The sequence below is a fragment of the Cyanistes caeruleus genome, chromosome 1, assembly GCF_971803275.1.
Source record: "Cyanistes caeruleus chromosome 1, bCyaCae1.hap1.1, whole genome shotgun sequence".
NCBI classification, from domain to species: domain Eukaryota; kingdom Metazoa; phylum Chordata; class Aves; order Passeriformes; family Paridae; genus Cyanistes; species Cyanistes caeruleus.
The window spans coordinates 94916843-94938320 of NC_141701.1; the positions used below are offsets into that span (position 1 = coordinate 94916843).

The window sequence follows — 21478 nt, forward strand, 5'->3', positions numbered from 1 at the left end:
TCCTTTAGTCTTGTTCTTCATTAAAGAAGTTTAAAGACAAACATTTAGCCTAATGAATCCATGCTATCACTGAGTGGTAGACTGAATGTATACTTCATGAGTCGTAGCAAACTCTTAAATGGTTTTGTGTTTGTGCAGAGTCGATATAACCAAGCAAAGTTAAGCATACATGATAGAAACCTGAAGGTTGCTGCTGTTGTAGAGAGTTTGGAGCGAGAAATGGAATTACTGTGTCTCACTGGAGTAGAAGATCAGCTACAAGCAGATGTTAGACCAACTCTAGAGATGCTAAGGAATGCTGGAATAAAGGTACTAAACACACATTGCTGACATAACAGGTTATCATTTATTAACTTTCCAAATCAAGATATAATTTATATTTGTCTGCATTTAGGTTCTTTCAAAATGAGAAATGTGTCAAATCCTAAACACATTCTGGGCATGAACTAGCAGAAACAAACAAGACACTGTGTGTGAAGTTCCCTTGCTTAACACAGGTTTCATCAATCTCAAACTTACTTCTGTAGGAAAACTACCAATGGATAGATATATGTGTGTTTCAGTCATTTATCCCCTGGCTGTCTACAGTAAACTATCCTTGCTGACACTAAATGAGTTTGGCACAAGATTTGTGTGACAACAATGTTTTCAGGTTTGGCACTCGTAGGAAGTTTCAGCAAAGATCAAAAGGTGAATTATTTGAACTAGAATTCAGAACTGCCGCTGGGGTTTGTTCATTTCATATTAAAGGATAACATGAAAAGCCATGCAGAAGAGTTGGTTTGCTAGACACCTATCAATTTCACATATACAAGTAATGCATTTATTTGAGGGAGGGTTTCATGTAAATATATGAACAATATCTGAGGGGAGGGGGCAAGATTATAAACATTTTGCTTTAAGCAGTGTCAAGCTCTGTTCCAAATAGTTGTAATGACTTTGCATTGTTTAAACTCAATCAGACACAGTGGGGTATTTTTGCATATGCTGCTTGTGCTGGACTTCAGCCCCTCCATAGTTTGCGGGAAGGGCAGCTCAGGAGGACAAAACAAACCAGGAGAATTTTGGAATGCAATGACAATAATTTCCTTACACTGGTGATTCCATCATCTCAGTAACTAGTCATTGTACAAACAAACCTTCTTGGTGTTAAGGGGCCAAGAGTGCTGTCACACATTAAGAACAGAACAACTTTATCCCTTAAACTTTACTGCCTTCTCAGCTTTGCATGGTCAGTGGGCAGGATCTCTTTGGAGTGCTGGGACTGTAGCTCATGCTCCAGGATTTGCTGTCTCATGGCTTGGCTGCTGTTTTCTGAGATTATCACCAGGGTCACAGACTGTTGTGTTGCATCATTTTGCTGACAAATGTCATCTGTATCCTCACTTTTCTGATCAAGGTAGTATCAGGGCCATAGGGAAAGGATTTCATGCTTCCCTAGAGCTTTGCTTTGTCTTCATATACATTGAGACATTGGCCCTTGTGAGAATGGAAGGGGAATGGAGCTGCAAAAAGTAAAGACAGTTCTTTTCTGCTTTGCATACTATTGCAGTACAAACTGTTATTTTTTTTCTTTAAAATGCACAAATCAGTATATTTTCTTGGATAATCTAATCCAAAAAGGTGACAGAGAAAAGTTGGAAATAGATGTCATGTAGATTTGGAGAACAGACATGCTAATATCCAAAGGAGTAACCTCTTATATTATTTTGCAGATATGGATGTTAACAGGAGATAAACTGGAGACAGCAACTTGCATTGCAAAAAGTTCTCACTTAGTGTCTAGAAATCAAGATATTCATATTTTCAGACCTGTAAGTATAGTTCTACCTCTTTTGTTGGTTCATCAAAGGACAGCTAATAGCAGTGTTGCTGTATTCAATTAGTAGTTGGCTGGTTGTTGAAAATAGTTTTGTTACTGTACTGAGTGTCACAGTAATGGTCAAGAGAGCAGTGCTTAGGTTGTAAAATTACAAAGCATTTAAGGATGTTGTTTTTGAGAGTTGTTGATGTGCTGTAGAAATGTTTTTATCCATGTTTGGGTGACCCAGGTTCAAGACCCATTTTACATCCTTCATAAGAGACATAGCAAGGTACCTCTAAATAGTGATGGAGAGGGGTTTGTGTGAAGTGAGGTGCTGAGCCACTAAGAAACTACCCATGCATTTGGGCTGTCTGAATGTCATTCTTGCTTGTTTTGGCATTTTCATTGATAGAACTCTTTAGACTCAAGCAGAATTAATCCTGAATGAAACTGTGAACATCCTCTGTATAAATATAGATCAAACTGGTATGAGAATTGTTTTTCATGTCATTTTATATATATATATGCATTTTACCAACAGACTTTGTTAGAAAAGTAAAGTGAATCTTCTTCTACACATTTTATATGCATAGTATCCACTTGACTGAAGTCAAGCAAAAATAGATTTTCTAGACGTTGATTGATGCTGTGCGATCAGACGTAATGCGTCTGTTTGTTCTAAATGAACCACTTGCACCTACAGAAATAATTATATGAATATAATTTACATGTAAATGCATTTTCTTCTGAAGCATCAGAACGGCAAATTAGGCCCTGCAGACTACTATTTGCAATTAAATTATTAATGCTTCTGATAAAACTTCAGATCAATTTTTGTTGACCTTTCCATGTTGTAGTACCACAAATTAAGTCTTCCTGAACACAATGTATTTAGTTGAGTCAGATTTTTTTTTTCATTACCTTGACTGGTAATAAGAGATCAGCATAAAAAAAAAGTGTTAACTTAGAATACACAAAGTTTTAAATTAGTTAGAAAATTTATTTAAAAATATAGAAAATTTATCAAGAATTAATTCTGTGGCTATACCTGTTGCAATGAAACAACTACTGAATTAATGTGAGAAAATATCAAGCACTATAACACTCCTACTGTAGTTATAAATTAGAAAGAAAACACCTTTTGCTACTCTCTTTCCAAAAAGCTGTATTTTGTTTTTAACAAAAATGTTTATTCTTATAAGTCTCAACTTCTACAATTTGTAATTCTGAAAGTATTTACAAATTCAAAAAAAAAAAAAGAAAACCATTCTACTAGGTGAAATGTAGAACATAGAGGACAATCTCTGCTCCTTAGTGTGCACAAGTGCTGTCATCTCTTCATTGCTGCAATGGAGAAAGAATGTGCTAGGCCAACAGAGTCTGGTGTTCCTAACAGCTGTCAGACAAGGAGGTTTCTCTTTACATGCTTAATTGTGGGAAAGAAGGAAAAAAATTCTAAATTGGGGCATGTGTATGGGTTTTTCTCCTTGCAGGGGCTTTTTAATGTAACTCAAATTTTATGGGTAGTAGAGCTCATCTGGAGAGAGAAAGGTTCTTTGAAGTGCATCTGGCTGGGTAGCAGTGGGTCAAGGACAAAACTTCACATTCAATGTAATTAAGATTCATACATCTTAAAAGTAATTTAATCAAAGTGTTGACAGAGGTGAAATTAAAAGTGTAATCAGAGCTTGTGTTTTATTCTGTGCTTGGGACTTTGTCTAGCATGATAGCTCTAAAATACATTGATATTTATTGGGAAAAAAACCCAAAAAAACAAACAAAAAACCTAAATAAAAAACAAAACAAACAAAAAATCAAACAAACTACAAAAAAGCAAACAAAAACCCACCAAAACAAAAAAATACACCACACCCAAACCTGCCAGTCTCTTCAAAATCTGGTTATAATTTAAATTTTTCATGTTCTGCTTATAGCTCAAAACCTTCCAAAATGCATTTAGTGACCTTTGACTGCTTTTTGCATTTCATAGCTGGGCCTTTCTGAAAAAATTATGTAAACAAAAAAATCTATGATGCAATGCTTTCATATTATGCCACTTGATCTTGTCTTCAGAGTCATTCAAGAGCCAAGAGGATTAGTACTAATATGCATCTTTATGTGCCCTTTGAAATCTGTGCCTGGTTACCAAAACTGAAGGAACAATTAAAAGGAGCACTTTATGTTATTCTAAGAACATATTTTAGTGGCTAATAAACAAAAATAATTAAGGTTTGCTTCGGAAAATTTTCTGTTTTTCTCTAGACCTGCCAGGATGAAAAGACTCAAGACAGCTCAAAATTCAGACATTTTAATGTCATGAATTAATTACTGTTTCAGCCCTCATGAACTTTGGTGAAGAACCACTTAAGCTGACAACATAGAATTTACTTATTTGATGATTACTCTTTCACTTCATAAGATTTGAGGCTTATAGTGAAATTCCATGGGTGTTAGACTTGAAGTGTGATAAAACACTTGAACCAAGGCTTCTGGGTATGAGTTTTTAAAATCTGATTTTTTAGGCAGGGTTTTTTTAAGCAGATAACAAAATCTTTTAACTGAATGTTTTTTATTGAAGGTCGCCACTCGAGGAGAGGCTCACTTAGAACTAAATGCTTTTAGGAGGAAGCATGACTGTGCCTTGGTGATATCTGGGGACTCACTTGAGGTAAAAACTTTAACTTTCTGTTAAATTATTTATATGCTTATGGTCAGAAAGTAATGTATCAGCATCTTCATGCTTTTTTCCCAAGTATTTTCCCATACTTTTAAAAAGACCTTAAAGGTACCTTTGCTTATCACTGAGTGCAAATTAGATGATATATGTTGTAGATGTGCAAATGTTGCTGGGTTTCTGATCATCTATACAGTAACAATGGAATTTGTATACAGCATGCTTTAGTACTGTCTATTCTCTTAACCTTAAAGCATGTTGGTGCTCAAACTGACATTCTCTTTGATTTTAAATATTATAAAGCCACAGTCAAGGTGAATCTATCCTTCTTTTTTTCCTCACAGTTGGATGTTGTACATGGAAAACTTAATTAAAAAAAAAAACCTTTATACTGTTTTTTTGTGTTGGGCCACATGTAGTAATACTTAATTGTAAATAAATCCAAGTGTCTTTTTCTTCCTCAGGTTTGTCTGAAGTATTATGAACATGAATTTGTAGAGCTGGCTTGTCAGTGTCCTGCTGTAGTGTGCTGCCGATGTTCTCCTACCCAAAAAGCCCACATTGTGAAACTGTTACAGCACCACACCGGGAAACGCACGTGTGCAATAGGTAACTCTTGGCACAATCCTCATAGTAAAATCTGTAGTAAATGTAATCAGCAGGTGGCACCACGGAGAAATAGCTGAAACAAAACCAGAGAGACTTCTTTACCAACAGCCAGGTATTGCATAGTTGTGGCACAAAATGCCATTCCATGAGAAAGGTGTGGTTATCTTCTCTATTCTGCAGGAAATTCTTGATTACTGAAGTAATTAATCATAAATTGTAGATTAATTGTAAGAATTTAAAGGTATTTAAGAGGTTTCTCAAATACTGTAAGGCCAGGAGAATAAAACCTCTGAAGAACTGAATATTGCAGTGACATTTTCCAGGTGATGGAGGAAATGATGTCAGCATGATCCAAGCAGCAGACTGTGGAATTGGAATTGAAGGCAAGGTAATGATAACAGTTTCACTGTGAAATGTGTGTCACATAGCAGTAGAATCTGATTAGAAGCTTTATTCTTAAAAAACAGTGAATTGATCATTTCTAATTAAAGTATTCTGCAAGATGATAAGAATGCTTAGTCTTTAGTATTTTTGCTTGTATGTCTTGTGCTTCATCTTTTTGAAAGCAGAAAAAGCTATAGTTATGTCTGTGTAGCATTTACCTGGAAGAAGCAGAAGCAATGAAACTTACTTTTTACAGCCCACTGCATCTTAGAACATGCACAAAAATATTGTTGTGTCTCATTGCAGGGTTGATTTTCAAAAAAGGAGCAAACTTATCTTTTAAAATTAATTATTGCTAAGAATTTTGAAACTTGATACCCATATTTTATTCTGAGCTTCAGAATGATTGAAATATTTTTCTTTTGTTTTAGGAGGGAAAACAAGCTTCTCTAGCAGCTGACTTTTCTATCACACAGTTTAAACACATAGGTAGGCTGCTGATGGTACATGGTCGAAACAGTTACAAAAGATCAGCAGCACTTGGTCAATTTGTCATGCACCGAGGCCTTATTATTTCAACTATGCAGGTATTTAAATCTTTGTTTTCTGAATAGTTAAAATCCCTATGTCTGTCTTTGAAATGACACAATTAACCAGTATTGTTTTTTTTTCTATGTTGTATTGTTCTGTATACAGAATTATATTAAATAATTAATTATCTACTTTTCGTAGGCTGTATTTTCATCAGTCTTCTACTTTGCATCTGTTCCCTTGTACCAAGGATTCCTAATGGTAGGGTAAGTCAAAGCAACAGTTATGATATCTGGTAGTAAATACAGCAAACTGGTTAAATAACACCATTGGCTTGGTGTCATCCACGTTTTCCATGTATTTATCATGGATACACTACCAAAACCTGGGATGAGTGTACCAAGGAAAATCACACAAGGTTGGATATGCACTATATGAGGGGGGGAAGTCTCATTATCAGTTCTCTGGAGAGAGGGATCTGCATAGCCTTAGAAGATACCATAGAACCTGTGCACATACGGGGTGAAAACAAGAAAAAAAAATCTCCCAGAGCAGACCAGCTTCAGCTGTCACACAGATTGATGTACAAACCTCAGTGAGTCACAGGGTTTTAGTTAAAAATGGAGCTGAAGCTACTACGAAATTTCCTCTGAGAGTGCACTACCCAAGTTTGCCACATAGATTTCCATTCATGTGAATATGTGCAGCATTAGGAGCACCTTGGTCATGTTGCAGCAGCAGGTTTACTAATATAAAGTAATTTAAATCTTAGTTAAACCATGGTCTGATTACACCAGACTTTGCAGAGGCAAACAGTAGACCCCTCTAAAACAGTAAAACGTTTGTAGAAGTTGTGCTAAGTTCCAGGGAAGTACATATGGAAGTGAGTATCTGGCATGAGTACAATAAAATCCAAAGCCACTTACAGAGCTGTTAAGACTCTTATTCATCCTTCTCCAGGCTGTCCAGAATATAGTGCTCTTTTTCTTCGGTTTTCATGCAGCCATCTGTAGATGAATTTAACTGGAATGAAATTCCATTTAACTGAATGGAACTGGTTGTCCCAAGTGCAAGTGCACAGGGAGTATGGTAACAGGTGATATAGAAGAAAGAAATGTGTTCACTGGTTTTGAGTGTATAAGAACTCTGCACCTTCTCACAACTGATAGTTCTCAGAACCACAAGAGCAGATTGCATGTGAAAGCTGTATTGGTAAGCTGCCTGAGTACTGGGAAAAAGAACCAGTTTTAATTTCACTTGCATAAAAAGAATAATTTAACTCAGTAGATCAGTTTAAAATTATATCATACGAAAGTGTTAATGCGTGTTCTTTCCTTTCTCCTAGGTATGCAACCATATATACTATGTTTCCAGTCTTCTCTCTAGTGTTGGATCAAGATGTGAAGCCAGAAATGGCATTGCTATATCCAGAACTTTATAAGGATCTCACAAAGGTATGAATGTCCTCAGTGCTCAACTACAAATGCTGAAATCTCCAGTGTGCAAAATTGGGAATTCGTGTAATTATTTTCTTAAGGTATTCCAAGCAAGACAGATTGCACAGCTATTTCCAACTTCTGTACTATTAAAATAATCCACAGTACCAAACACTTCAATCATTTTTATTAATACGTTTCTCCAGGCACCAGGGGTTGTACTGAAATAATTCAAACCTGAAGGTATGTTGATAAAGCAGCCTTGACTCTGGCCCCAAAATCTCTGATGTGGAGTTATTTATGTTTACATTCTCACATCTTACTTTTCCTTTTTAATTGGTCGATTAGTTTTTAGGTTTATTTTTTTCCTAACATGCAGAAATTACTGCTGATGTCTCCAAAAACTGTCTTGTTTTAAATAACAAGTATTTATACCTGATATATCTGAACTCAGTCATCCATAAATACTCCTTTCTTTGTGTTTGCACATACTTGCAAACAATTAACATTTATAATTTTTTACCCACAAGAGTGAAATAAATCCCAAGATTCTGTTGTAATGAGTTTTTTGAAAAGTGCTTCTTCTTCATCCTATGCTGTCAACTAGGAAAGTTATGATCCAAGGCAGAAGCAGATGGTCTTTTTTCGGGATAGTAAATTCTTCAAAGATGTTTCTAAAAGTTCCGAAGCAGACTCTAGTTAAAGAATATCCAAACTTTTCCAAGCCTTTGTCTTTTTAATTGCACTAAATTAACTATTACCTATGTTAGTCTGGGATAATTTTTTTTTTCCTCTGTTGGAGATCTTGGTTCTTTCTCTGCTTGATAATCTTGGTCATTTTTGAGATTTCAGTCCGTGACCAAACTCAAAAAAGCATGGCCTTCACCTGCCTAAGAGTCATAAGCTTGCCTGTGGAAAGCTGTTCACAGAACATGGAACTTGCTACAGTAATGAAGTGCTGATTCTTGCCTGTTCTACACTGATCATTTCTTTTGTGGCAAAATGGCTGCTTTGTTTGGCATTTTATCCTTTAAAATGTGTATCCTTTCAGCTCTTAGGTTCTAACATTTCATCAGTACCCTCGCAGAATGCAAGAGTCATATGACATGTACAGCATTTATTCTTTGATTTTTGCATATGTTTCAGTCTGTACCATTCACAATCAAAAGATTTAAAGTTAATTTGGTAATAGTTACTTGCTGAAAATTTGCAGTAGTCATAAATTTATTCTATGAAAGCAAGTGGGCAGTTTATCCAACCTTAGAAGTTTCTAGTAAATAACTGCAGATTTGCTTAAGGTTTTGTTCAGTAGGTACACAGTGCTGTAATTATTTTGAAGACTACATTTTACAAATGATAAATAAACAAATTTTGCTGTATTTATCTGAAAACCAGCCAGAGCATTGCAAGCTAAAGTATCTCTTCTGTTTAAGGCCTTAACTTCTTACTCCCAAATTTAGACTTTGTGCAATTTCTAGACAAGCTTGTAATGAAGAATCATAAAAACAAGTAGAAACTTTGTAGCCTTTATCACTTCAAATACTGCTTATTTTTCTTGTAAAATGTTTCTCTAGCAATGAAGTATTAAAAATATATGAGCTGAGTAGATTTATTTTTTTAAAGTTGTGTTTAACTGTCCTCTCACATGTTTCCCTTAGGGAAGATCTTTGTCATTTAAGACTTTCCTCATCTGGGTTTTAATCAGTATTTACCAAGGTAGGAGAGAGTCCTAATTTTGCTGAACTGAGAAATTTTTGTCTGCTATTAGCAATATTGTTTTTCAGCTGCAGGTTGAATTCCCAAAGCTTAACATTTCATCAGCAGTTATATATATTGCTTTCTGTTTATCTCGTAAATCGATATTCCTGTAGTGTGCCAGGCCTATTCAAAACACAGCGTGATTGGTATTTTTATTGGTGCATGTCGCCGAAAAAAGGACATGTTTTTAATTAAATGCTAATCCAGAAAAATTTTAATGAGTGCTTATCACATTGCATGTATTTACACAGTAGTTTTCTTTCACTGAATGACAGAAGCACTGTTGAAGAAATCTGAATTATGGAATCAGTTAAAAGTAATTACACTTTCAACAATATCTCATTTATTTGTAGCACTTGACAAAATGAGGTTAATTAACAGTTCATCAGATATATTGCACTAAAAGGTGTTTAATTTTCTAATAGTTTTATTTCTGTATGGCTTTGCTTTGGTTGGCTTATTTCACATGTACAAAGTACAGTAAATAAATATCCTTCTTTTAGAAAGATCAGTGTTATAAAAAAAAAAAGCTGGACAAATTTTCATAATGAGCAATCAAATGCTCAGTGTGCAGTTGTAAATACTGGTACAGTGAAATTTTCCTTCAGAGTGTATTGCCAACCTTGTGTGCCTCTCCACCCTACCCAGGTGGGATTCTGATGTATGGAGCCCTGCTGCTTTTTGAATCCGAATTTGTACACGTCGTTGCCATTTCCTTCACTGCCCTGATCTTGACTGAGCTCTTGATGGTTGCACTGACCATACGAACATGGCACTGGTTAATGGTGGTGGCTGAATTCCTCAGTCTTGGCTGCTATGTGGCCTCTCTTGCATTTCTTAATGAATACTTTGGTGAGTAAAAGTGTTTTAGCAAAGAGCTGTTTTGTATTTTTGATAATGTTTTTCTCTTCCTTTTTTTTTTCAGTTAAGAATAGGTGATGTTTTGAAATGCAGCTTTCTTTATTAGAAATATAACTGAATCCAAATTAGGCCTAATTATATTGGGTTAAAATATTCTCTTACCCTTTTCTCCTAGAATCCAACAATCTTAATCCTGTTTGTATGATTTATCTAGATGACAAGCTTTACTCAAGCCACTCATGCCTTTTCCATTCTTGGTCTGATATTGACAGCCCAAAGTGCATACCTTAAATTTGCTTTGAGATTTGCAGTATTGAAAATAGATATGATTTGTAAAAACTCAGGATATTTCGCTGAATTGGTGCATTATTTTGTACACCAGACCAAGTGGACCACATTAGATGTAACTCAGGAGGCTAAAATTGCTGAAGTATGGTTAGGGAGTGATGCAGCAGCCTAGTAGGAAAGACACCTTATATAGGAACCATTGCTTCATAATTACAGTAAGTTTGTGTTAAGCTTGCTTTGCTTTAAGTTCTGGTATGCCATACTGTGTCTTAAGGTTCTGATTATTTATAGTTAACAAGATGAAAGAACACATTTTAACTGCAAATCTTAGGAGTCAATCCTTTAGTAAAAATAAAGTATCACAGTGTGATTTTGCAAATGTAACTTACAGAAATATACATAATAGCTTTAATTTTACCTCACAAAGAGCAGAATCCAGCTCTTTCTCTGCCTTTTAGGATCTGATGAGTACAGAGTTGCCCTTCTTCACCTGTCATTTCACATTAGCAGAATTAAGTGTTGCATGGCAGTTTCTAGAACTCTTAAAATTCTGCCTTCACTCTCTCAGTTCCCAGGTGTTCAAAGCTAGTGTAGTGTGTGTGCATTATATAATTATTTATTTAATCAGTAAATGCTTCATTGCCTATCCCAGGTGTTCTGTTACTTCCCAGATTTCTCAGGAGTCAAATTTTATTGAAGAAACAACCCTGCTGGGTACCTGTATTGTGCATTATTTCAGGTTTGCCAGAGCACCCTTTTGTTTTCTCTGGCACCGATGCACAGACACATTAATAGAGATGATTGAGTTGATTTTTGAACCTCCACAGTCAGATTACAAATTAAAAGAACAAACAAGAACAGATATATGTACTTGCACTTGAGCCCAGGCTCCCAGGAACTTCATAAAGCAGAACTTACAGCTTCACTTTTGAAAGTCTGTAGCACTGGTGATGGCCAGTCCTTCCATCCTTTCTGGTGTTGTTCTGTGAAAAACACTTTTAGATTATGTTCACAAAGGTATAAAAACTGCAGGAACTTTGTTTCTTGCAAATTTTTCCGTAAAGGGGGGTGTTTTCTTCTCTGTGCTCATGTATTTGCTGGGCAAGCCGAAGCAACTGAGTCCATAAATGGTTGCATGGCTTCTTGCAACCCAGGGACTTCACTTCTCTATTTCTAGTATTTGAGAGCACTGAAAAGGCTGCAGTTTCATGAGATTTTGTAAAGATGTATTTTATTGTGTGTTATTCACCAGTTAATCTGAGAAAATGCCTTTCTCTTAGTCTCACTTCTGCTTAATGCTTTACTCTTACTCAATCTGTCCCATTATAACTGGGGGGAGGGAGCTTTTTTGTGTATGGAATGTAGCATAAACCTAAGTGATGGTTTGCAGTTCAAGATATAGAACAACTTCTGTGGATCAGGAAAAACGGTCCAGACCAATAATTCTTGGTCAATAAAGAATTTACTTCACCAGCAAATAAACTTATTTCAGTGATGTTGCTTATAAGGATCATCTCCTTCCAGAGAAATGATATGATGACATGGCACTCAAATTAGAAAGGAAAAAAATATTTGATACTGTTCTACAGCTCTGACTCATGAAAGTAAATTATTTTTAATGTTCTTGAGTTAATTGCACACAGTGGCCTTTTTAGGGTGTCTTTGATAGGTTACACGGGCTTTCAGTATGTCTGAGCAGGCTTAGGCTAAAACTGCATAACAAGTTTATACATTGAAATTTAATATGCAAAGTATTTTTAATGAGCAGAGTTGGAGCAGTAAAGCATTTCTTTATTGCATTTTCTGAAGTGAATTTTTATTCACATGATCAAGTTGTTTATACAGTAAATTATACCTTGGAGTGAAATGTAAGAAAAGTGCCAATCTATTCACAATCTTAAAACATGACCAAATATAAAATCTCTATGTTTTCAAAGTGTTTTGATTTAATTGCTGCTTAAAATAATCTGATTGACATGTGAAAGGCAATACTAATCCAGTTAATGCTACTAACATCCTTTTCATTTCCTCTTTGTGTAGCTAACCTGTTTGGGGTTTGGTTTTTTGTTGTTGTTTTGTTTTTTTTCTTGCATAACTTTTGTATTTTCTGTAAATCTATCCTTTCATTTTCCCTCTTTGTGAAACAGGTATAGGCAGAGTGTCTTTTGGAGCTTTCTTAGGTAGGTGAAGTTTAACTTTTCTTGAAGTTTTGGGTTGACTTTTTGTTTTTTGATCTTTAAATATTCACTCAAGAGTAGCAAATTTCTTAATACATGTGGTTGTAAATAATGGGAAAATTAAAAAAAAAAAATAAACTGTTGGGGTTCCCTGAATTCTGGGATCTTTCCATGATAATTGAATGTGACCTGATTATCACAAATAGGGTAAAAAAAAAATAATTAGCAAGCACAGTGTGTCAGTATTCTTGTTAATTTTTTGTCATAAACAATTAGCTTTTCCATGTAGCTTGTAGCAATATCACTACATTATTTTTCCTTGAAATTTCTGGGCTCTAATTTAATCTCTATGATTTTAAGAATCAGTCTGCGTAGATCTTGTAAGAAAATAATCAATACAGAATAAAAGATACAGAATAAAAGATACAAGCTAGCAAAATTTCTAGTTGGGAACTTATAGTGGGTAAACATCATTCTTACTAGCAGAAAAAAAAGGCTGAATTAACTTTTTATTATGAGAGAGTCTTGCTTTTAAACTGAAATTCTGTTTCCCCTAAAAATTACTTCAGCTACAAAACAGTGTGAGGACCATAAAGGAACTCTGAAGTTCCTGTCTAACATAAAAAAATAATAATTGGCAAAAGCAAAAGGCTGAGGTTAACTTTTTGTTGCTTTATTGCCCTTTTTTTTTAAATTGGACAATAGCATAAGCAAACAATTAAGAGACTTTTATTGACTTTGCACTGTGGAAGTTCCAGTTTCCATGTTACTGGCTCCCATTACTTATTTTCCCTTTTTGTTTCTGCAGATGTTGCCTTTATCACAACTGTGACCTTCCTGTGGAAAGTGTCAGCAATCACCGTTGTAAGCTGTCTTCCACTTTACATTCTCAAGTACTTGAAGCGCAAGTTCTCTCCTCCAAGTTACTCCAAGCTTACCTCGTAATAGTGATTATATTCCTACGGTTTTTCACTCACACCAGTCTGCAGATTGCATATTCACTGTGCTTTAGTGTCTATGGATTCATGTTGGACTAAAGAAACCTAAAAAAAAAAAATTAAAAATCAAAAGGGATAGCATGAATAGAGCACAAAAAGAGGAGGAAACATCTGACAGATACAATAACACAGAAGTACGCTAACAACTATCAGAGATAAACTAAATTTTCTTCATGTTGATTTTCTTTTTTTTTCTTTCAGTTGTTGCAATTATAAAATAAAACCAAATTACCTTTGATTTGACAATGCTTCTGAATGGTTTCATTGCTACTGTAAAGGACCTTTTGCTACTGTAAAGGATTTTTTTCCAACTATGTTTATCTACTGCAAGTTAAATTGAAAGTTTTGTTATTTATTACATAAATTTCCATCTTTAATTGTTGTATAACTTCCTAATTCAAGCCTTTTCTTTAATGTTTATATATGGAAAAGTTCATTCATCCATACTTACTCTAAAAAACCTAATACTTGTAAATGCCCGTCTCTGTATTAGCAGCTATTATTCCTCATCAGACATTGATTAATATGCACTATTTGAATTATGTACTGATGTCTGCATAGCACAGTATTATTTTAGGAGCTGTTGTCCTATTCTGTACTCTCCATTTCTGGCACCAGTAAATTACAGATGTGTGATGTTGACAGCAGTTCTTTAAATGCACATTACAGCCAGGTTGCACAAAAGCTGTTTAAAAATTAAATTATAAATTCTGTACATAATTCCACAGCACTTATTGATCTGTACAGATATCAAAACATGGCTGCTCAGTAAATATGTTTTAAAGTTCTTATTCATTTTGTATTTGTAAAACTGCAAATAGTGTCAAAGTACATTTCTATATATGAGAAGTCCAGTAAACCTTGTATTAGCTAATATGTTTAAATTGCCTTGTAATCTGTTTACTTAGGTTACTCAGGTAAAAGAAAATAAGAGGAACACATGAACATCATGGTAGGAAAATCTATCATCTTCCAAGTTGTAAATGTTATGTTTTTATAACTTAGTTTGGGTGAAAACTTGTTAAAAAAAAAAATCAAAACATTCTTGCTTGTAAGCTGTCAGAGTTGAGTATCTTGGCTGAATTATGACACTTTACAGCAGCTGAAGATTTGTTCCAGAAACTCAAATACTCTGATGCAATCTGAAGGGTCCAAATTTTGCACACTGTACTGGCAAGTAGGATATATTCATTTTCCATTGTGATATAACTTTGCTTTCTCATGAAGTACATATAATGAATTTGGCATAGTCTATTAATCAGTGGAAAGGAACAACATAACTATTCATGTTTTATTAAATATTTACATGTGTGTTTTTAAAATCCACTTAATATGGATGTCATTTTTATGTTTGACTCTATGCCTTTACAACATAATTCCTCGTTTACTCTCTTTTCCCTTATGCCATTATTACTTTGGATGAGTAATATTTAAGTTACAATTATAACTACTTCCTGGGAGAGCAGAGGAAATAGCTGCAGAGCTATCTGGATTCCACCCCACTCCATTAATTTTTGTTTTCAAAGTTTTTCTAACTAGCTATTTGTCTGCTTTTTTTTTAATTTTCATTCTTCATTATAAAAGCAATAAAGCCTAATTTCTACCAAATATTAGTGGTACATGTATTAAATAAAATACTGAGGTAGAGTTTCCTTTAATTACCTAACATCACAGACTAGTTTGCCCTGTCTCTCTGTGAACTCGTTTCTTTAAATCCCCACAAGATGTCACTGTTCTTGTATATTAACAGGAGCCTTTCTGCTTTCGGTGTGGTTTTGCCATAGTTTAGTTCTGTGGCATTTTTGTCAGGTTTGCTTTAATTTTTCTTTTCCCCAGTAAGTGGTGATTACTTTCAAACAATTCAGAAAAGTCACCGGTGTGCAGTTCCTCTGAAATAGTGGTGGTGTTTTCTTCTGACTTTGTCTTACCTGTTGTAGCTCACAACCTTATGCATACGATCCAGGAGATAAGCAAAAGCTTAGAGTTGGTCGTCTTTCATCTATACATCACATCTGTGAAATTAGGCAGAAAATTAGAAAAAAAACCCCAAAAAACCAGAAATTAAGCTAACAACATGAAAGTGATAGTGTTACTGCAGTACATCTGTATAAGACAAAATTGTACCTATGGCTAAAGAAGTGCTCAGTTAGAACCTAAGGGTTGGTATAGTAATTCCCTAGGTATATTTAATTCAAATTAAAACTCTTAAGGTTAGTGTGAGAGCAAATGTATAGGTTCTGTAGACAGCTATAAGCCTTTCAAAAGTGGAGTCAGTTCTCTAAAGTGCCTGCTTCCTTAGTATTTCCAATATACAGCAAAGGTCCAGTTTCAACTCACACTTTGTTTTAAGGATCGTGGAAGCCTGACTCAAGTCACTTACCTTGCTTTTGAGGTTCATCTTGCATAAACAGATTTAGGCCTTGGCTCTGCAAGTTACACCCAGAAGGACCTTAGATTTACTTGGTATTAAATAAATGTTTATTTTTATGAGCTTCTATGTCAGATTTGTATTTCTGAAATGGTAATCATGTCTCCCTGAAAACATCTTTGGAAAACAATTTCAGAACTGGGACACAATGGAGGAGCCAGGTGTGTCCAGGAAATACATCTTCACCAAAATAACTTACATAACAATACATGGACCATGTTTAATAAGTACATGAGCTGAACACCTAGATTTCCAATGTAGTTTGATGGAAGAACAGAGGGAAAGGAGAGATCCTGCAATAAGGAGAGTACTGGTAATTATACTGGGTTTTTTCTGTTGCTATTCCAAAATTACATGTTCATGTAACTGCTGGATAACATTTTACTACATAACATTAGTTTGCAAATGGAAGATAAATTAAATCCTTGCATACTTAACATTAAATCTGTAGCACTCATGCATGAATGTGAGTGTTTACACCAATGTTTTTATGTTCAAACTGAGCTTGCTGACTGATGCACTCAAGATTCAGCTGTGTAGTATCTCCTGTTTTCTTCATAAACCTTCAAAGTGGTTGTCAAAAAATGTGCCATTGCTTTTATATATACACTGGAAGTGTTTGTTACCTTGATGAGCAGCTTCCACTTGAGCAAGCCTGTATTAAAAATGTCCTACCCTCCGTCTGCAAGAGTGTGAGCTGAAACTTTTCTTCAGTCTCCATTCAAAACATGTCTGAAAGAGGGAGCTTTGCGGTTGGGAACCTTTGTGGACTGGGCAGCATTTCTGTAGTGATTTAAGCAAGAATTTTGATAGGCACTTATGCAGTTAAACAGCTGTTTGTTATGAGGATCAGCTTCTGTAGACAAAGAGGAGGTTATTTCCCTACATATTGCTCTTACAGGGTTCACTGGAGGGTTCCTTCATCACTGGGGGCTGGGGCTGTTCAAGCCTGACCCACCCAGGGTTGCGTATGAACCTCACGAGTGCTGGTGAGCGAGGCCTGGCTCACTGTACAAAGGACAGTATGGACTTCCTCAGAGGCTTTGGAGATGGGCTGTTAACAGAGATACCCCATTGCGAGCCCTTTTCCTGCTTCTGCAGAGCTGCTTGTTCCTGGGGTTTATATTGGCAAAATAATATGAAAGAGGCTTGCATCTGTTTCACACTTGTATCCCTTCACATGCCCAGAGCTATTAATGTGGCTCCAATAACTCCTGCAGGGCAAAGGAATTTACTGCAGAGAATGTGGGCTCTGGATAGAAAGTTCTCTTTAAAAAATGACAGCCACAGAAGGAGATCAGGCTGTCCTGCTCTTGCCACTGGTGCAGAAACGGTTCTGACATACATTTCAATTTTACCTTTCATGGAGTTTCTCCTTATTTTTGCTGGCCAGAAGGGAAAAAAATTGGGTCAGCAGTCTCTTATAATACTTAATTGAATAACCTTTCTGTGTGTAGGCTGTTATTATTATAACTCAATTGAAACTTGAAGGCAATCAAAAAAGCCCTTCGATATGTTAGCCCCCCGTAGGGAGGAAAATCAGTACAAGTGAACAAAGACAACACGGATCGAACATTATATGTAAATAAACAGGAGGCACAATGTCTTTTACACTGTGTTAAAAAGCATAGGAATTTCTTTTGTAAACAAAACACACTTAAAGCGAGATACTTCCCAACAAGTATTAACTACCCAACAGATGCCCTCAGCAGGGTTCACAGCTGTTATTGCAAGTGGGAATTTGCTCAGCCAATTGCCAACAAAATCCGCCTCAAATAGGCAATTGCACTGAAAGACCTATTCACTACTTCATCGACCAAAACCATAGTTTTGATCAAAATATTTTACAGCAGAGGTGGTGAAAACTGGATGGCATGAACAGAATAATGAGAGCACGCTCTGCAGTGGAGTTGACAAATTCTGCTTTATTCTTCCATCCCTGACCAGGTTTTAGCGGAGCTGCAGCTGAAGTTTCTTCTGATTGTAGTCTCCTCCTGTCCTCTAGCATGCTTTCAATGTGAGATGGTAATCAGCAATATTAAACTTCTAAATTGCTCAAAAAAAGCAGGCTTGAGTAATTTTGCCTTTGGAATTTAGCCTTTATGCATTACTGAGCTATGAAAAGATCATCGTCTGCTCCGAGGAGATACTGTGTACTATAGCTGTGATGCACAGTAAGTATTTATGTGCCTGGTTTTATTCTTCTGGCAGTAAACTATCTTTATTTCCTCTGCTTTTGACAAAACTGCTAAGAATAAAAAGAGCTTTGGTTATAATGATTATATAGCTTTAAGCAAGCAGTACACAAAGTAGACCCCTGTAATTCTTATTTGTAGAGCGGCTTTCCATTGTTTCTCTATAATATACACATCTAGTTTTTTCCATGGGCCCTCTGTGTTCTGCTCTTAGTTCTAAGCATGCATTTGATTTTGCAAAGTAAACACACGTTGTGTGGAAGCAAATTATAGATAACTACTTCAAAAGTCTGTTGAAAACGAATTCCTGGCTGGAAGGCTGGGGGTTGTTAATGGATGAGCAGACCTGTAAGGGGTAAGTGTATGTACATATGTTTTGTATTTATTGCAATTATCTATTGCCTATTTGAAGGAGAGATCTGGGAATTCTCAGTCAAGATGCTCCCCTGGGGAAAAGCTCTATGCTGCATGTGCTCAGTAGAGGAAGATGAGCAGTTGTTTCCCTTGTGTGTAATTGCTGGCTGCTGCCTCCTCTTGCCATTGAATTCCAAATTCATCTGCAGGAACACAGCTACACAGGCACTTCCTCCCACAGTTTCTGCTTCCCAGAGTACCTTCTCCCTTCATCAGGGTACTGACTCTTCCATGACTTGAATCACTCTTCTGTCACTTGCATATGTCTGTTGGTTATCTCGATCCCAGCTGTAGAAGGTAATTTTCCATGTGAGTGTCATGAGCAGGACAGGTGACACAGATGTGGTCTAGTACATACCTACACTTATCCAAATGCAACTGAAGCAATTGTAGACAATCTGTGATTGAAAATAAATAAATAAATACAACAAACCTGAGCATGTCCAATTTTATCAAATTCTAGGAAGAAAGTGAAGGGAAGCAAAAGTTAATGGCTTTGAAACTTTTATCCTGTGGCTGTAGTTGTTTTTCCTTGCTTATAATTGCCTTTCAATTTCTTGCACAATCTTCTTCACTTGAGAAAATGGTAAAATATTTTGAGTTACTAAATTATTAATCTGATCTTTTAAAATATCCTAGCTGAAGGCCTTCACATAACCTTCCTGCCTGTGCATGACTTGTTTTAATTCTGGTAGGTCCTTTTACAACATTTTTGATATTATAGTACATGAAGGGTTGAAAGTTGAAAGCAACATATGAGGATTTCCATACATTTGCTTGGAAATTGGACATTATAGTGAAGGATGCCAAGATTTAATATTTAAGAATCTTGAAGTATTTTAATTTACAGGTTTTAGTATTGTATGATTCTGTACATAAGAGCTGAAAGGAAAAAGTCTGCTGCTCACTGCAATTTAGGTTTTAGATGCCCTTAAGTTGTGCAGACTTCAGAGAAAAAAAGCCAAACAAGAAACCCACATGGCAAATTTTACTTAAAAAAAAATAACAATATTTTAAGAAAGTAAGCCTTTTAAGATTACTGTGAGACTCACACCTGAATGTCTGGAACTACTGAGACAAATCATGTTTTTAACAACCCATCTTGGGAACACCTGCCTGAAAGAAACAATTCCAGACAGTCAAAATGTCGTGCATTTCTGCCTAACTTGGGTATCAGTCTGGCCCTGCTTGCGTAAGAGACTTGATTTCTCCTGACCAGGAATGACCTGAATGGGCTGTCACACTGCACTTGCATTGTCACGTTACCCTGATAAGGGCAACCACAGCGAGGTCCCTCTGTGCTTTGGTCCAGCTGTGCCCACTGGAATGTTGGGACATGGGTGGAAGAAGTCCCCAGTCTAAGTAGTTCTCCAGTTGTTGAAATAATTTACTTCTGTGTAAACTTGTTTGTAGTGCTGGAAGGGAAGCAGGGAGGAGAAAAATAAGCTCTCTTTGTATAACCTGAAGCAGATTTGGGGGGAGTGGGAAAAAGCCAAGCTGCAGTCACATAACCATGCTGCCAGCTTGCCATCTGTCCAAAAGCAATTACTTGGAGATGGCAGGTGAGGAGGGAGAACAAGGTTATAGCTCAGCTGTAACGCAGAGCCAGCCACAGTCACTGATCTGGTACGTGGCAGCACAGGAGTCTTTCTTCTTGACATGCAGGTAACTCACTTTGCCAGTTCAGACGTATCATCACTGTGAGTGATGGAGTTCACTGCTGGAGAAGCAGGGAAAAGCTTCTTACAGCAAAGCCTGCCCTAGAGGCAGCTACCTCAGGGCACGGCAGCAGAGATGTCCAAAAGTGCAGAACTTTACATGTTCTGGTCAGACACTGGAAATGCCTTTGGAGGCAAAAAGCTGAGGAAGAAAATGGGGGAAACTTCATTTTGCCTGAGGCCCAACAATAGCAAACCCTCACCTCTCCACCCTGTGCTACACTGGAGAGTGCAGTGGAATATCCAGACTTTGCCATGCTGCGGGATCCATGCAGCCCTCTGCAGCTTCCACCTCTCAGCCCCCTGGAGAACAATCTGAAGGCTGCTTGCAGCTATCTTGCAGGAGCCCTGAGCCAAGTCCTTGGGGTTGTCTGTCTGGCCCTGTGCCACCCAGTGCTCGGTGTGCAGGCACAGCCAGCCCCTAAGCACAGCATGCTGCTTTGACCCTGCGCTCATAGCAAGTCACTTGGCATCACCCTGGGGACATCAGATCTCCCTTGGTCTTCCTGCAAACCATCTTGCTTGTGTTTTGATCACTTGATTGGCCATGTCTTTGCCCTAGATATTCATCAGCACCTTCCATTCCTGCTCGTGGTGTTCTCCTCTGAGTAACCCGGGTGTCTGGGGCCTCTTTGAAATTGCAGCCTGCTGATCTTGTAGCTGTTGACTCAAGCACAGTCACATCTGCGTGCGGGTCAGGGTTGGTGACTACAGTCAAGACTATTTGTGTTGTATTTATTTTTAAAGATGGGACACAAATTCCATGGGAGAGACTCATTTGGTGATCATGTGAAGAGAATGACCAGGCAGCTGCTTGTGGCTGAGCTGCTTTCATGCAAGCTGAATTCGGTATATGCCAGTATATACTGGCAGTAAGGGGAAAAATCTTGGAAGGAAGACACCAGATAGAGCCCTCCAGCAACTCAAGGAAAACATGAAAAACAAAGGCTTCTCTATAGTCTTTCTTGTTACCTGCCAATCCTGTTTGAGTCGCAGACATTTCATAGCTCTTCTACTTTGTGTCACTCCTTTTTTGGTTTGATACTTTTCCCAGGCATAAAAAATGTGGGAACTTTATCTCTTAAGAGAAAGAAAAAATGGGAGCTGCTTGCAAGTCTGAAATACGGCAAATATTGCACAAATTTCAATAAGAATATCAAAACCTGAGGCAGGAACTAAGAACTTGAGATGTGAGATGAGTCA

At 36.7% G+C, this 21478-nt stretch overlaps 1 protein-coding gene across 6 annotated transcripts in view; it reads left to right on the forward strand.

Moving 5' to 3' along the window:
• ATP9B (ATPase phospholipid transporting 9B) overlaps positions 1 to 15128 on the forward strand; it is a 158519-nt gene extending 143391 nt beyond the window's left edge. For 3 of the 6 annotated variants that reach the window (XM_086842951.1, XM_086842971.1, XM_086842963.1), the window contains 12 exons: positions 139 to 309; positions 1716 to 1814; positions 4383 to 4472; positions 4943 to 5087; positions 5411 to 5475; positions 5903 to 6058; positions 6204 to 6268; positions 7348 to 7456; positions 9097 to 9154; positions 9845 to 10048; positions 12493 to 12525; positions 13331 to 15128. In XM_086842951.1, the coding sequence (XP_086699077.1) occupies positions 139 to 309; positions 1716 to 1814; positions 4383 to 4472; positions 4943 to 5087; positions 5411 to 5475; positions 5903 to 6058; positions 6204 to 6268; positions 7348 to 7456; positions 9097 to 9154; positions 9845 to 10048; positions 12493 to 12525; positions 13331 to 13467 (1332 nt within the window). In that variant the 3' untranslated portion in view covers positions 13468 to 15128. The remainder of the gene's footprint in view (positions 1 to 138; positions 310 to 1715; positions 1815 to 4382; positions 4473 to 4942; positions 5088 to 5410; positions 5476 to 5902; positions 6059 to 6203; positions 6269 to 7347; positions 7457 to 9096; positions 9155 to 9844; positions 10049 to 12492; positions 12526 to 13330) is intronic. The other 3 variants (XM_086842955.1, XM_086842978.1, XM_086842977.1) reach the window with 1 other exon arrangement.
• Positions 15129 to 21478: the final 6350 nt, after the last annotated feature.